Source organism: Uloborus diversus, chromosome 3 (genome assembly GCF_026930045.1).
Source record: "Uloborus diversus isolate 005 chromosome 3, Udiv.v.3.1, whole genome shotgun sequence".
NCBI lineage: Eukaryota > Metazoa > Arthropoda > Arachnida > Araneae > Uloboridae > Uloborus > Uloborus diversus.
The window spans coordinates 10,634,136-10,652,468 of record NC_072733.1 but is presented as its reverse complement, the minus strand read 5'-3'; the positions used below and the strand labels follow the sequence as shown (position 1 = coordinate 10,652,468).

At 31.8% G+C, this 18,333-nt stretch overlaps 1 protein-coding gene across 1 annotated transcript in view; it reads left to right on the top strand.

The window, feature by feature from the left end:
* The window catches only part of LOC129218223 (ATP-dependent RNA helicase DDX3X-like), a 120,021-nt gene that overhangs the window by 58,410 nt on the left and 43,278 nt on the right, over positions 1-18,333 (top strand). The window contains 2 exon segments of the mRNA XM_054852444.1: positions 9,825-9,924; positions 11,855-11,990. Of these exon segments, the coding sequence (XP_054708419.1) occupies positions 9,825-9,924; positions 11,855-11,990 (236 nt within the window).

Here is an 18,333-nt window from a genome sequence, read left to right as displayed (position 1 = left end):
GTTGACCGATTGGTACTATAGCATACTTAGCTATTTCGGGTCCGTGTATAAGTAATTTATGCACTGTAACGGGCATAAAATACCAACCATATAAATTCACATACATCTGAGCTGTCTCTTTCGTATATGTTTCAAATTTTTTAAATTTAATCGTGAATCCAGATGAAATAACTTGCAAAATCGTTGAAAATCGTTTTATCATGTCAAGATTTATTCCGGTTATGGAAGCTGATAATTCTCCATTCGCAAAGAATTTTCGTGACGTATTTCCGTCGTTGGATGTTCCATGGCCTTGTTTTACATAATCTACCATCAACCCCAGCTTAAATTTAAAGTCGTTTTGTATTCTTGCCTTTCTTTGTTGTAAGAATTCTTTGTTGGACAGGTGACTTCGGACTCCACTCTTTGAAGTCAAGCCTATAAGCAATGTGTATGAGGCATTCAAAACAACGTATCCAACAATGCAGAGGTGATAAACCAAAACGAAAATGGTCTTCTTTAATTTCTTTTTTGTTCACCACACTTAAATTACTCATTTCTTTAGGTAACGCGTCGCAAATATAACAACGCATCGAGGAAGTAGTTTTCGTTAAGTAGTTGCAAATTTTGCTATCCACCATAGTTAAATGCAATTCATAATTTATGGTAATAACATGATCTTGATCTACGAGTCTGTATGGCTGAAGGGTATCTATTTGCGATTGCACTTTTTCTACGAAATTTGTCGCGGTTTCTTTCGTTTCCTTTGCAAATTCGAAACTTATTGGTCGACAAAATCTAGTTGAAGAAGGCTTTTCATTGATCTAAACCAACATATCTTCATCTTTCTTGATACTTTTAAGGGGGACTACAGTAATAATAAATACCGTTGAGTCATCTATTTCAGTGCTAGAAGATTGTTTGTACTGCGACTGGTTGGAAGCACCGTCACATCCCCATTTTAATATCATAGTGAGGTTCTGAGGGGAGCTTTTTTCAATTTTATCAGATAACAATTTTATGAATCGGGAAGAAGTAAGATCTAATAAATTTTGTAAACCTACGTTAACTCCGGAATCTGTAACTTTTACATTATCAGGATAGCACTCTTTTTTAGTAATTTGATTTTTTTTATAACTCGGATAAATGTTACTGCTCAAATCTTTCGCATTTTTTCTGAGAGCATCATATTGAAACCTCGTAAGTTCAGCAGTTGCATACATAACTAACATTTTTTCATTGTAACCAGGAATATGATTAGGTTTAGAGAGGTTTTCACAAAATTCTTTTATTGTTGATAGATTAAAAATTAAAGTTAAATTCATTTTTTATCACAATGTTTTATTTTTTTTCATTTATGGCTGTTTAATAACAGACGATATTTTAAATTATTTTTTTAATGACTTTTTACAACTTGGCATACACGAAAAAAAAAAAAAAATCCGAAGCGTCACTGATTACTTTCAGACATTGGATGGCTGAACTCGGGGATTCTGACGATGATACTTCAGAATAAAAGATGAAATTTTAAGGCATGATAATTCCTTCAGAATTTATTTTGGATAAATCTGGTGAAGTATTAAATGGATATTTAAATTAAAAAGTGTTTACTTTTGTTTGTTAGACAACTTGCTGGACTAAAATCAAAAGTAAATAACTTTTAATGCTCTAAAAAGTAAATAGCTTGCTGTAAGTTCTCCTAATATAGAATGTAATAAAAGAAATTAGATGTTTATTAAGGACAAACGTTTGCTTTTTGAAGAAAAACACTTTTCTTGATATACATGTATACTATTTTGATCTTTTCAAAATGTGCCTGCTCCTGGTTTTCATTTTTACTCATTTTGTGATGTGTTTGTTATTGTGTACATACAATTTATGAGAAGTATTTTTGGGAGATTATTGTGTCTTTTTCGTCTGCTGTCACTTATAACTCAAAATAGTACCAATTTTTGTAGTCCCCGAAATAAGCAAACGAAACCATGCTTCTAAGCATCTCATATGATTTTGTCCCACAGTCGACAAATGACACAGTGAAACTGATTCCTCGAAGTATTTAATTGAAATAATTTTCAATAAAAAGTTAACAAACTGAAAACTGTAAACATGTTTACTTGATTAAAGTGAAAAAACCAACCTAAATAATACGTTTCGTGCAACGTTCATTTCGTATTCGTTTCGTCGTCCTCGTAGTAAAATATCTACTTATCTTTAATTTTCAATATCTTTTGAATAGGCAGGTTTAGGCAAAAACTGAAACCGGATTATGAAAGCTGAAACTCTCTACAATGCTTGGGATATAATAGTTTTGTTAGCGTTTGTTAGCGATTTTCGTAATTCAAAAATACATTCAAAATACTTTGAAAATTATCTCCAAAATTTTCGTATTTTCTAAGAAACGTTTTTGGGTGTTTTTCTTATTTATTAGGAGTACATAAAGCCCAGCACATCACACTATTAAATTTGAACAGTTCTTAAACAAGTTATCTACTGTTTACTAAATTGTCTTCTAACGAAAGAGGCTAGTTAATTCTTCGACTTCAAGGTATTATCTTCGGGTAATAATGTTAAAAACTAGTAAGATTAGTGGGAATATGTTCTTAGTTTATCAATACAACAGTAAAAATGCAAAACTAAATGGTTTAATTTTCCGCCCAATGTCCAAAATTAACATTAGGCTGCCCCACTGTGCGACGGTTCAACTAGCAAAGCCATTACTGAGTACGAAGCGGTCTGCATTCGATATGTTTTTGTACGAGACAATGAACCCAAGATAGCAGTACGGTTTTTGGGACTAGGAGAAATTGATCTTCATGCAAATGCAGAAGGTATTTTATCTGCCATCGAAACAGTTGTTTCAAATGCTAATGTAGCAGATAATTGGCAAGAGAAACTCTTTTGCCTAACAGTAGATGGCACAAGTGTGAATGTTGGGAAAAAGGGGGGTTTGGTGTCAAAAATAGACTCTCCCTCGTACATACATTGTTTAAATCATGTGTTTGATTTAATTGTGAAAGATTCAATTAGGACTAGTAAAGTAATGAGTGACATTCTCTCTCTAGGTAAGAAATATAAATACCTTTTATAGGTCTTCCCCTAAGCTTTTACGGGAGCTAAAAAAAACAGCAGAAGCCCTAAAAGTTGAAATTTTATCTTTCAAACCAGTATGTGACACACGCTGGGCCGATTCTCTCAAAAATTCTGTCGACCCATTTCTTCGAAATTACGAAGTAATAGTGAGCCATTTGGAGCAAATAGTGTCACCTCACAACACAAATTACAAATCGGAAGTGAAAGCAACTGCAAAAGGTTTTCTCAAGAGTTTGACCTCTTATCGTACTGTATTTTTTTTATTTGCCTTTGCAGATTTTTTGCATATTGCTTCAAATACATCCAAAACCTTGGAAACAAGGGAAATTTTGTTGCATGTTGCAATGTCTGTAATGAAAAATTCTGCAGTAAATGTGAGTAAGCTAAAAGAAAAGGAAAGTTGTCACAATTTGATGGAGCTTCTTACGGAGTGTGAAGACTTGGAGGAGGATGAATATAGATTCAGGGGTCATAGGTTATGCGTCCTTGTAAAGCGAGGGAGCAATAATCAAGATCCGTGGAAAGACTGTGTCATTTTTTTTGACAGTTTTGTTGAAATCTTCAACAAAAAGATAAGCGATGTGTCCGACTCTTCTGACACCCTGCTAAAAATGTTTCAGGTAATGGATGCTAGCTTAATGCCACCTGAAGATAATATGCCTGCTGATTATGGCAACTCAGCCATTACAAATGCTTGTAAAATGTTTGAGTTGCCAAATGAAGCAGGCCTTCAGGAATGGAGGGAATTGAAAGGCATTATAAAGTGCCATTTCAAAAAGACTGACTTCTTGCATTTAAGAAAAATGCTTTGCAGTGACCAGCTGGGTCACTTGAAAGTAATGACAAAATTGCTGGACATAATGCTTTGCATTCTGTCTAGTAACGCTGAGGTAGAGAGGGTTTGGAATGCCATGAAGGATATAATAGGCCTTAAGAGCACATCTCTGAAACGAGACACTCTTGAGTCTAGATTAAGAGTAAAGTTAAATGGACAAAAAACGGCTAGCAAAGACTTCTGTAATGCCATTAACTTATGGTGGCAAGCCTCAATTAAATCTGGTCGCACAAGACGCCAAGATTTTGGAGAGTAATATTTGTTCAAAATTTAATAATTATTTTTGTAAAAGTGGTAAAATATTGCCTCATGTTTTTGACTTAATTTTTTCTTCTTTAAAGCTAAACTATTAAAACATTGCTTTAAATCTTGGATTTTTGTTCTTTCAATGTTTTAAAAAAGAAATTCTTCATATACAATAATGACATGGAAAAAAGTTATTCAAGATCAAAACATGAATGTTAAAATAGTTTTTGAAAATACGAATGTTAAATTACTAGGTTTACAAGCAAACCTCATAATGATGATTTTCATTTTAAAAGAAAAAGTTTCTTTGGACAGCTTTAATCACTTGAGTAGATGCTTTTTAAATGATGAATAACATCTATTGAATCCATGCTTTAAAACTATCTAAGAAAATACAACAGATTTTTCTAAATATCACATTGAGCAAAGTATTTTAATATCCATAGTGAAATGTCCCCACCATATCTATTTCTAGTTTCAAGTTATTCCTTTACGTCCACAATATATTTTTTCACACACATATATATATCACCGCCTCAGAGCATCAATAAGATATCTCTAATCCTAGAAATAATATTATGATATCTTACTGTTGCTTTGAGGCGACAATATATTATCACATATAAGCTGTGACTAATCACAGCAAAATATTTTCCAAAAGATCACTAAATAAATTAACATCTGTATACTGCACTAATATATGATGATTTTTTTTTCTTTTTTGAATGGATCTGTATGCATTTTAAGTGGCATTGATTATTAGTGACATCCTATTTCAATCCAAATCATTCTCAGATTTCTTCAATGAGAGAAGGAAAATACTTACCAATCTTCATTGGTACTGATTTTTATTGTGCTAAGATTTTTAATACATAGATATATAAAATATATGTACAGTGAAGCAGAGTTTATACGTTTTTGAAGGGACTGTATGAAAAAAGTATAAGGGGAAAAACGTACAATAGGTATGCATTAAAATGTATTGGATTCTGCAGGGACCACTTCAAAAAACGTACCAAAGAGATGTATAAACTGTGCTTTTCTGTATATATATATATGTGTGGGTGTATGTTTGGCTACCAAAAATTTGAAGTGGCTACCAAAGTTTTTGGTGTTGGTAGCCACTGGCTACCAAAGAAAAATACCAGTCTACACCTCTACTTCCGAGTGGTTTAAAACTAACACCATTCATAAAATTAGAGATTTTTCTTTCAAGCTTTATCTGTTGTTTAGAAGAATTTAGAGCATTAATGTAAGAACTTGATTAAAGTTGTTTTGGATGGTGACATAATTCGTAAATCAAGAAGACTTTTGAATTTTTTCTTTGGAAGTGCTGAAGTAGATTCAGAAACTCTTTCAAGGCGTTGATGGTAGCGATTCTGTATTGAAAAAATAAGGCCAAAGTTAAATGTTGCGATTTACTCAAAATCAGAGGGTGACCCCCCCCCCCCTTCCTTCGTCGTTTCAAGCATTTCTTAAATATTTAGCAATTATTTATTTTCCTCAAGAAATGTCATTTTGCGTTGTTTCTCATACTTGTTTCACCTATAGTTCGTAATGTGCATCTTTTTTGCAGCATTTATAGCGATTGATTTTTTCTATTGTAAGTAACTATTTTTATGTATTTTTATGAAATCAATGAATAAAGTTATTTTTGTTTTCATCATATTTTTAATAATAAGACATAGAAAAGTTTCATAGATTTTCTATTATGCACAACTTTTTAAATTTCAGAAAATTATTGTTAAATTGGAAAAGTTAGTTTGAACTTGTTTATAGTACTTCATAAAAGATTAAACAATCAAACTGTTTAATATTATGTGTGCAAACATCAGATCAAGTAGTAGGGGAAAAGGGAGCACATGTGAACATTTTTTTTTTTCATTTCTTAATTTCTCAGAAAATATTATCAATTTCTCGCAGAAAAAGGGCCCCCATGATTGAAGTCTTTTCTTTGTGGCATGGATTTTTTTTAGATTTTTTAAAAAATTATTTCTTTACTTTTAAAAAATGTCTTCAATTGTTCACATGTGCCCCTATAGGGAGGTACATGTGAACAAGCTTGGAGCACATGTGAACTTGATTGAAAAATGCAGGACAAGCATCATATTTCAACGTAAAACTCGTTATAATGAAGCATATACGTATATAAAAATTACAATTGAGAGTTTGTAACCTATACTGTGTCAGTTAAAACTGAACTGTACAGTATAAATTGCACAGTAACTGTCATTAAGAAAATATTTTTCTCTGAATTATATAACTCTGCTCACAGTCTAATTTTAAAGTTTCATAGCATGTTCTAATCACTGGATCGACAAGAAAAAATCTTATAAGACTAAACAGTACAAAGAACATTTTATTGTATAAAGTTCAATCTTGTTACTCTTGTATAGTGCGGTTAAGCTTCATACAGAATATGATGATAAATTTTAAAATTATTCTAAACTTCAGTTTTTAGTTAAAGGAAAATATTTTGTCTTTATTTTCCTTGCAAATATTATATAGCACTAAATTTTTGATCAACTATTTAGTAATTAAAGAATATAAAAAATAAAAAATAATAAAATAAAGAATTAATAATTATGTAATAATAATTAACAGTAAATTTACAAACTGATTGCAACAAAATAATTATAAATCTCTACATCTCTTTTAACAGTTATCATAAGCCTACACTAATATTTATACTCGTTTATACTTGCGGAGAGGATATGGGATCTGTTCACATGTGCCCCTACATGTTGTGTTCACAAGTGCCTCGTAATCTACCTTAGAACTAATTTTCAAAAATAAAGAATTTTATATTTAATTACAAAATTTAAACTTTGACATAAATTTACGTGAATGTTCATGCAATAATTTGCAATAATTAAATTTAGCTCATTAGTTAAAAAGTTTTTACACAAAGAAGACTGATAAAAGTACATCAGTATCTGCTAAAAGAAAGAAGCTGTCACTATAGGAACATAAACTGGTTCCTTGCTCTGAAATTTGGTAAAGAAGTAGGGCTGGTACTCCAATTACTTGAGAATGTTAACAGATTTTTTGCTTGACATTATTCTAGTAAAACATACCATGTTCACGTGTGTCCCGTGCTCACATGTGCCCCCTTTTCTCCAAGGTATTAAGTTATTATTAACTTGGTATAAATATCTAGTTTGTTTATAGGAGCTGCGTTTTAAGAACCTCGCTCTTTTCATGACTATTTCTTTTTTCAGCAAGAAAGTTATGTCACTGTTATAGGTTTTATGAAAAATGCAAATATTTCTATTCATAAATTTTAAATAAGTATAAAAATATTCCTATTATGATTTAATATTGTAATTTATCTGTTACCCTTTTTGTTTAATTTATTGTACCCTTTCCACTTTCATTTTGTAATTTACTGACGGTTTCATTGTTTTTTTATTAATTTTTTTGGATAATTAAACAACCTAATTTAATATTTTTTAACTATGTATAGTGTACCTAAATCCATACATTATTACTGAAGTCTTAGTTATATGTTCAATTTAAAAAAATAAAATCAATTGGTTATTAAATAGTGTCTTTGTTTTTCTTCCTTTTTTTTTGGCTGTTCTTTCTTTTTCATCATACAGCAGTCAAAAAAGGAGGAGCATAACTACACCCCATACAGATTGTACGTAGTACGATCCAAAGGTTCGGGGACAAAAGAACTTGCGATAATTAACTGAGGATGTGTACAAAATGGATATTTCGGTCATCTATATGTTCTTAGGTACACATGCAACGTACAGATGTGCCGAAAAAACTTGTGAACTTCAAGTTGGGTAATCGTAAAATAGAAATTGAGGTGGAAATTTGATTTTTTTTTTTTTGTGATTACAATTCTCTATTCGTAGAAAGGAAGTAAAGTGAAATGAATAAATGATCCTTCAAATCCCTGACAATCTTAGTAATGTATTTCTCTCTCTCTATATATATTTTTTGCCATCGACTATTTGGAAAAAAACAATCGGCCATGTTTAAACAATCGGCATCGGCCCATCGGCCAAAAAATGCCATTGGTCGAGCCCTAGTGTCTACCTACCTGGAAAATCTGGAAATGTCAGAGAAATTTTTTGTACTGGAAATGTCAGGGAAAGTCGGAGAAATTTACTTTTGTATGAAGAAAACCAGGAAATGTTTTAAAATTATAACCAGTTTCAAAAGATATTTCCTTTTTTGCAGTTTTGTAAAATTAATTTGGAGAAATTCCTTCAACTTGAAATTTACTAGAAGAAAATATTTCTTTCCTTAAACTAATTCTTCAACCCCACCTTTTGTTCTTTAGTTTTGCACATTCCAGTTTCCTATAGGGGTTGAAATGTTTACACATCCTAACAATAGTAGTTTGGTTGCTTCTGCAACTACCAAGGAAAAACTTTAGTTTTCCCATACCAGTTATCAGTAAGCTGTCCAAAGTAAGAGTAAACTAGTTTATAGATTGTTGTTCAATTTCAGTATTACATAGGTGTTTGTGTAGTTCTTTATCTCTGTGGAGATGTGTTTGTTAATTTATGTTTAAATGTTTTGAAACAATTCCTCTTGAATCAGAGCCAAACAAACTATAAATGGCATCAAAGAAAAGTGTTTTTCCACTGACATTTTGTTCGATTTGGTGGGTAGAGAGCTCAGTCGTTATGCAAAAGGCTTTAAATATTTTTCCACATTTAAAACTCTTTGTTCAAAAGGCAGTGATTGCAAATGTTTTAGCGAATACAAATACCTATGACACAGTAAAATCGATGTTGAAGTGCAGTGAACTTTTGGAAGCAAAGTTGGGTTTCTTTATTTCAGTGGCGTCAGAATTGCAAGTTTTTTTTAATAAGATTCCAGGCTGGTAAACCGATGGCCCCTTTCCTATGTGAAGAAATATGTTTGATGTTTGACAATTTAATGAAGTGATTTCCTAAAAGTTCTCAACGTTTCTCAGAAAACAAAAACTTAAAAGTTTTTCAAAAAACAGTGTTTTAGGGATAGATAGGTGTAATAGTTTGAAATTTACAATTAACAGTGATACAAACATAAGTTGGATAAAATGTCACGTAAGCTCAGCCAAACCATTGAAAAAGTAGCTAAACTAACCTTTAAAAAAGCATCTGGAAAAATTTTGTTTGGGGTATAGAAAGCCTGGAAAAGTCAAGGAAGTTGAATTTTTTTTTTTTTTTTGAGTAGACACCCTGTTTAAAAGGTTCGCTACAACCGAGGAATTGGAAGGGATCGCTGCAGTGGATTTTTTCTGTGGTGTAACACTTAATTTTAAAACAATTATAATACTAACTTTGTTTTATTTTACCCATTGGTAAGTTTTACTTGCTTATTTAAAACATCCCTGATTTCATATGTCGATTATGAATTATTCCAATTCACTAACTTATCCCATACTGCTCGCCAACTTACCCTGTGACAGGGAAAGTACAAACTCTGCAAAGGATCACAAAAAAATAGGTAAAAAGTACACAAAGCATAGTAGTTTCAAAGAAAAAATAAGACTATTGCTGATACTATACAGATTATCATAGCAATGAGAGAAAGTTTTCTACTTCATTTACAACCTGTAAAATAATGAAGTTTAGAAAGGTCGCCAATGCACCTTTGGTCTCCCCTATTTGTAGATGAATATTAAGATTATATTTTCTGAAATCGTCAATCAATTTGTTTTATTTAGGCAGTTATTTTCACAAGGGCATACAGGAATCAATTTTGAAAAATATGAAGACATCCCCGTGGAGGCAAGTGGTGAAGATTGTCCCCTTCACATCAATTCAGTAAGCATGCATTGAAACAGTGCTAATTTTGATATTTTTTTCAAATCAAATGGTGAGCAAATATTTAATTTAGACTCTTTTCATTATCTTTGCAAGTACTTATTGCAATTTCCAGACTCGGTACTGTTATGTGGTATCCTTCTTTGAACCCTAATCTTTTATCCAGTTAATGTATTCAATCTAGTTCATAATTCTTTCATTCACTTATGCTATACATATTTTCACTTACTCATTTATTGTATCTCTCATTCATTCAATCGATCATTGATTCACTTATTCAGTCTTCGACCATTCAGTCTTTTACTCCAGTGTTTCTTAATTTCTTCAATAAGTGGAACCCATTTCAATGCCAACGTTTTTTGCGGAACAGTCAAGTTTTTCTTCAATAGTGTAGTTTGAATGGGTCATTCTGAAAATGATTTATTTGCAAAAAAAAAAAAAAAAATTATTTTAAATAATATTGTCTCAAAAAAATAACTCCAAAAATTAACACAAAAGTTCCTGAAATAACTAAAAGCAAGTTGTGAAAACAAAATTTTAATGAGATGAGTGGTACTTGTTTTACAATCAGATATTTTTAATATTTGGTTTGTAGATTAAAGTTGAACTATCATGTCAGGTTTTGCATCAAATCTCTAAAGAGATTAATTTTTTTGTTGTCACATAAGTTGAAAAGTCTTTTTCACACATATAGTTGCAAATGCTATATAATTGCTGCTATAATATGCTACCAACACCGCTTTTGTGACAGTTAAAAATATTAATCTTTTAAATGAATGCACCAGAATTCTAATAGTGGACTTTTTTCTACTGCAAGAATGAATTGGATTTTTTAATGAAAGTTTCGTGTTTTTGTACCGACTTGGTTGACTGTCCTACATGGACAATAAATGAGTTTTTAATTCTCACTCTATTTTGATATTTTCTCAGGTGATTCAAAAAAAAAAATTATTATAAAATCTTCACTCAAGCTTGTTTCTACTGCTTTTGTAAATGAAAAATTTGAATCTAGCAAAATAATACAAATATCGCAGAGCCCCTGAGTGATCTTCATGGAACCCTGGGTTCCCGGGAATGCAAGTTAAGAAACGCTGTTTTACTCATTAATTTATTCATTTTCACTGTGCTTATTCTATCACTCATTCTCTTATATATTCAACGATTATCCTATTCATTCAACGCATTCAAGACTTTTCTAATTATTTAATTAGATATATGATTCAATTAGAGTGTTGCCTGCAACTTGTGCTTGAAAACTCAGTAGTAGTAGTAACTGCCATACTAGGTAAATGATTAATTAGTTTCTCATTATTTCAAGCATGTATATACTGCTATTGTTGAGCAGGACTAAAATTGTTGTTATTTAAGGATCAATATGAGTTTATGCTTTTTTTTCAGCATTAGAAGTGTCTAACTATAATTTTAAGTTTATTAATAAAGAGCTTCTTTAGTGATGAGCTATGAAATTTCTGGAGACAAGTCATTTATCACTTATGACTTATGAATGTGTTCCATTTTGTTACTTACTGTAGAAATTTCAAAAAATACTTGCCATGCATGACAAAAATTTTCACCTGAACTACTTAAGAAAAAAACATTAACCCTCACCAAGCACTTATTGGAATAAAAGCATCACAATATAAAAAGTGCGGGAAATGCCAAATTCACGATTTTCTATGTAGTTGATCAAGTGAAACTTGGTGATTTTTTCTGAAAAATGAATAATAAGAACAAGAAATTAAAATTAAAAACTTTGTTAGCTCAGAATAAAAACAATTAATACAAAACTATTGTTTAAATGAACTCTGCAAAAATCAGGATCATTGAAACATTATTTTCATGATAAAAATAGCACATTTTCAATTACAAACATGTGTACTACAAACCATTTTCCTTCTTATCAAAATCTTTTATTAATCTTTTTTGATAGTTTTCAGAATTGCCTTTGACTGAAATTATTAGCTTGAACATTGAACTAACAAGATACACATGTCCTACTCCCGTGCAGAAGTATGCTATGCCAATTATTCTTTCAAAGAGAGATTTGATGGCATGTGCTCAAACAGGTTAGAATTTTAGCTCAATTTTATGTTTCTGTTGCATAATAATTTGCTTTAGTAACCTAACCTGTAATAACTTGCAACATGCATTTTCTTTTGATAAGTATTGTAGTTATCATGTGTTACATTTTAATTACAGTGAAACTTCTATGTGCGACCACCTCCATTAACAATCAATTTTCCAAGGCAACTATTATCTCCTCTGTCTTCTCAGTGTTAAAATCCTCTAGAAGAAATCTTCAAAAACTCACAATGATCGGCAAATCACAAAAATCCGCATCAGCAGATGAATGAATTTTCAATGAAACCAAATGAAAAATAACGAAAGAAAGGAATGCAGATTAGTGTTTTCATTATTAAGATAGTGGAAAAGAAAACTATAAAATGGTCCTGGGAGGAAAGAGGTAAAATGTATTCTTCTGGAGGTTTCAAATCAATTCCTTTCATGCCCAATGCCTCCTATGTTTAGAGCCGCCCCAAAAAATAAAAAGAAGAGAGCGTAGTTTTCGCACACTTTGGGAAACGAAGGTGACACATGTAGGGGAGGGTGGCCCAAAGTGGGTAGGCCTTCATTTTGTAACTTTTGATTAGTTGACCAGCTTATTTTTTTGATCGTCAATAATATTAACTTATTCTGGCACAATCCACCTATGAACTACGATGGTCATTCCGTTTTTTTAATTATTAATTTAAGGTTATAATTATTGAAATAAAAACGTGCCTTTTGGGCAAAGCAGGTATGGGGTTTAATCATATATTTATTTAAAATTTCTTCACTCGTGTGCTGGCTTAGATTTTCTTTTACAATAGGATAAATGTAACTTTAAAAAGTTATTTTTTAGGATGTCACACAATTAATTAGCCTATTTATTAAACTCAGTTATTTCTTTATGTTTTATAAACAAATGTGCCGACTTCAAATTGGATAAGTACAACTGTTTTATATTTTGTTATATAATGGCAGGTAGCCTGTCAACTATTTTATGCATTTATAACTTCATATTTGATTGGCAAATGTACCAAACCACAATTAGTTAAGCTTACCTGCTTTGGGCTACCTGGTAGGGCAAAGTGAGTTTTTCACATGTTTGATAATAAATAAATATTGGGTTTGAAATAATACAAAAAACACTTTTTATGTTGAAGTTCAAGAATCCTGCTAGGAAATAAAACCAAAATTGTTGTGGTTAAAATCCAAAAACTACAATTTTTGAGCATTCTTCAAAAACCTACCCGCTTTGGGCCACCCTCCCCTATATCTCGTAGCAAATCAGGCATGTGTTGAATTGTGGGAGGCTAATAAGTTCAGTAGTTTCTCAAAAAGTTGTTTCTCGAAATATAATGGTACCATTGTTAGGTCATTTTAGTGATGGGATTCATTTTTTACTACATTTAAACGGACACAAAATAGAAAGGCTCATTTTGTACTCAGATTGCAGTCATAGTTTATTTTTGCAGGTAAAAGATAAACTAGTAACTAAAATTATTTTAGAAAAGCAAAATGTTTGAACCAGGCAAATCTCCTTGTCATATTTTACAATAAATTAGTATAAATATACTTTGTACTAAAAATTTGAAAGGAAAAATTTTAGTTTCTCTATTTTAATATATTCTTTTTTATCATAATGTCCTTGTACTCTAAGGTGAATCTCAGCAAAAACAACCCTGTTGTAAAAACTTCTTCGCCAAGAAAACCTTTAACTCTTCCTCACAAAAAAGAAAGCCTACATCCTAAGCCGAAAAACCTCAGCCTTAAAAAGTCATGATATCTAGTTTGCCGGCCAAGTATCTGCCAAACTATCATCCTCCCTGTTCTCCTCTTTCATCACACCTACTTCTGTTAGAACCTCCTCCCACCTTCAACTCCTCAGAAATATGGATAGATCCTTTAAATTATTCATCTTGTTTGGTGGGAAACTTTTCTAGTTGAGGTGGTTGCTTGGTGAGCAAAAAGCTTTCCTGCCAAACTAAGTCATAAATATTAAAACAACGTTGTTTTGTGTTTTTAAGGAACAATAATGGCAAGCTTTATTTTACATCATGTTATTTTCTGACCAGAAAGATTCTATGTTCTTTTGGTGAGAATGGGGCCTTTTAAATTTTATTGCAATCCTTGTATCCTCTCTGTTGCAAAGAAAACTGCTTGGATAATAAAATACTATATTTTAAATTACATTGTTTTCAAGTATTTTACAAGTTCGCATTAAATTATATAACAGTTTTGATAACTTACGATGTTTAAACGAAAAGCCGAAGGGCTAAATTTCGTAAGTCAGTCAACAATGTTACATGCTTATACAAGCAGAGATAATATCACACAGTGGAAGGTGCAGAATCAAATATTAATGTGAAGAAATGAACATTGGAAACTTGTTAAAATCTTACCAAAAATTTATTGGTCCATAGTAACTAAAATAAATATAACTAACAAAAATAAGTTCTTAAGAATAAAACCCGGCCATAAGTGGAGGCGGAGTTCGCAACTCCCCAACACCTATCGGACCTAACTCACAAGAGGCTGACGAACACAAAAGAAGAGAGAGAGAACGATTGGAATCGTTCACTATTTATACTTGCCTCATTTGCATATGATTGGGCATCAAAGGATGCCAACCTAAAACTGAAACTTTACACGTGCCGAAAGAGTTGAGAAGTTAATCTAATTTGAATAAAGCTAATTTTATATTACATTACATTAGGAATGAGAACGCGGATAAATATCGTTTACCGATGTCTATCATATCCCCCTTCTCATTCAGTAATGTTATTAAACTTTAAATTTTTATACAATTTTAATAGATTCAAAAATAACCCAAAAAAAAATCCACAAAGGGCCAGGCTTAATCTTTTACAAAAAATTTAACAATTCAACAATAAACAAATATGGATATATATCCATCATAATACATCATCCATCAGCAGCTGCAGCTCAATACATCACCGCTTATTTGATTGAAGTCCTTTCTCAAAAAAGTCCTTCTTGCCTATAGATGATCCAAAGTCCAAGGAACTAGTAGTAAGTCCAAGATTAACATTTCCACTGCAAACTATCTTGTCAAACTGTAATTGACAAAAATACTCGAAACAGTATCGTTGAAATAGATGGGCACAATGATTTTACAAAAAAAATTTTTTTTTTCACAATGACAAAATTATTTAAAACGCTTAGTTTCCAAAAATAAACTCTTGTCATTGAATCAAATTCCTCCATCTCAAAGATTACACCAACGAGAAATTTGAAAAGAATTTCAGTTGTTACAAAAATATTTATACTTTAATACCCCATTATATTTATTATACTAAACAATTTCATACCATTAAAAATTAACAAAATATTTGTTCACAAAAACGATTCAGTTCAAAACGGGTCTGCGGCTTCGTAAAAATATCGGCCCTATTGGATTTACTGCCTACATGTTTTACGGTAAAAATGTCCCGTTGAATCAAATCACGAACAAAAAATAATTTTACATCAATATGTTTTGTACGGTGATTTTCAATCGGAGATTTAACAAAGTCAATGGCCGATTGATTATCAACGCACATTACAGATTTAATTTTACTTTTTCTAACAATTCCCCAGCGTAAACATTCGTTTAATACACGGTCAAACCACATAAGCTCTTTAGACACTTCACAAAGGGCCACAAACTCACTTTCCATAGTGGAAAGGCTAATACAACGTTCCTTGAAGGTTCGCCATTCAATCGGCGCATTATCCAACAAAATTAACTGCCCCCCGAGTGAAGTTCAATCATCTCGATTAGCTGCATAATCGGCGTCAGAAAAAGCTATTAATTGGGTTCTATTACAATTTAATTTAAGTTTTAAATCTTTTGTTTGAAAAACATAACCCAGAAGTTTTAAAAGACCGTTCCAATGAATGACACCAGGATTGCTTTGAAATTGACTGAAGATATTGACCGCATAACAAATGTCCGGTCTCGTTCTGCTCGCAATGAAAGAAAGACAACCCAACAAATTACGATAAGGAATCTTTGACATTTCAAATTTTTCATTTTCTGTATTAGGACAATTCGATTTCGAAAAAACAGTACCTTTACAAATCGGCAATGATGAAACCGGAAAATTAAAATGTTTGAACTTTTCAAAAACTTCAATGATATATTTAGTTTGAAACAAATTCAAACCATTTTCAGTTCTTTCAAATTCAACACCTAACAGTTTTTTCGTTTTTCCGAGAACTTTTAAGTCAAAATTTTTCCTAAGTAAATTTAAAACATGATTTAAATTCTTTTCTTTCCGTGCGAGCAAAACAATATCGTCAACATACAACAATAAAATGACACATGAATTATAAATATAAACACAATTACATTCTTCAAATTTCTGAAAACCAATTTTCAATAAAACACTGTTTATCTCAAAAAACCACATACGGCCACTCTGGTGCAAACCGTAAATTGCTTTATTAAGCTTACAAACTAGATTTTCTTTCCCTTCTATTGCAAAACCCGGTGGTTGTCTCATAAAGATGCATTCTTTTAGAGGTGCATATAAATAAGCATTTTTCACATCGCACTGCAAATCGAACCAACCTTCTGATATTTTCAAGGAAAAGAAAAATCGAACCAATGAAAAATGAATCGTCGGACTAAAAGTCTGATCGTACGATTCAGGGGATTGTGCATATCCCTGAGCAACAAGTCTCCCGCGATATCTAACAATTTTTCCCGATTCATCTCTTTTAACATTGAAAACCCATCTTGATCCGATTGGTTTTTCATTTGCAGGCAAAGGTGTTAAATCCCACACTTTTCTAGAATGCATAACCTCTAATTCATCCCTCATTGAATCTAACCACTGGTCCTTTTGCTTAGATTTAAGAACCTGTTTGTAATTCTTAGGAATTACAATTTCATCATCTAGTCATAAGTTACATAAATTTAAATGAACAGTTTGATCAGAAATTTCACCTTGATATAAATTTTTACCATTAAAATCAAATAAATGTGGCTTAAACAAAATAGCATTTTTAGAACAATATTTTTCAACATTATTTAAAGAACGCAATCGTTTAGAAGAATGTTTCTCATAAAAATAAATATCAGTACGAGATTTATCTGACCTTGGGATTGCTTTCCTCACCCATTCTGTTTCACGCAGCTGTGCGCGTGGTGGGTTTTCCCCATTTTCACTCAAGTCAGAATTCGAATCTGATTCATCCCTGCTCGTCTCGCTTTCACTCTCATCAGAAGATAAGAATTTAGACGGCGTACTCGGGCTTTCACTTCCGTTATCAGATTCGGAATTCGATTCATTTTCTGAATTTTGAGAATCTGATTGAATATTTGACCATTTGAGACAGGGACCCAGCACAGCTCCACTAGAGTCACTCTCTGATATATTTTTAAAAGCTTCTTTGTAATAAACATTTTCATTAAAATTTACATTTATACTTTCAAAAATTTTTCCGCTTTCGGGAATCCAGATACGAAAACCCTTAGTGTTAAATGCATAGCCCAAAAATATACCTTTTTTGGCTTTAACATCAAGTTTGTGTCTTTGCTGACGGGGTGTTCCAAGATAACACAAAACACCGAAAGGTTTGACGTGCCTAGCACTTGGCTTACGTCCACCATATAACTCAAAAGGTGTTTTAGTTTGTCCTGAGTGACAAATCCTATTCCAAGTATAATTGAAATAAAGCATAGCATCCGGCCAAAATCTTTTACTTAGCCCGCTTTCTTCCAATAATACTGTTGCAGCATTAGCGGCTGAGCGATTGTACACTTCGGCCAAACCGTTCATCTCTGGACTGAAAATATTGGTTAACTCATGTTTTATACCGTTATCCAAACAATAATTGTCAAAAACTTTATTTACGAATTCTCCCCCGTTGTCAGTTCTAACAGCTTTTACTTTAAGATTTAAAAATCTTTCAGCACGCTTTATGTGCCTTATGAAAATTTCTGGTACTTTGCTCTTTTCACTAATTGGATACAAAGCAGATTTACGTGAAAAATCATCAATGATTGATAAATAAAAACGTTCCCCCTTATTTCCCTTAATATTACATGGACCCCACACATCAGCATGAAGTAATTCAAGGGGACATTTAGACCGTATTTTACCTATTGGTTTAAATGAAACACGTTTAAATTTACCAATTTTACAATTTTCACAATCTATTTTTACATTTTTGAATTTAGGCAGGCCATGGACACACTCAAATTCACCGCTCTTTCTGATACTATCGGTGTTAATATGTGCCAGCCTTCTATGCCACAATTCTAATTTTTCTACATTAGAGCATTCAATTTTCTCATTTTCGAAATGATCATTGCTTTTATTTGGTTTTATACTTTCTTGATACGATTTATTATAC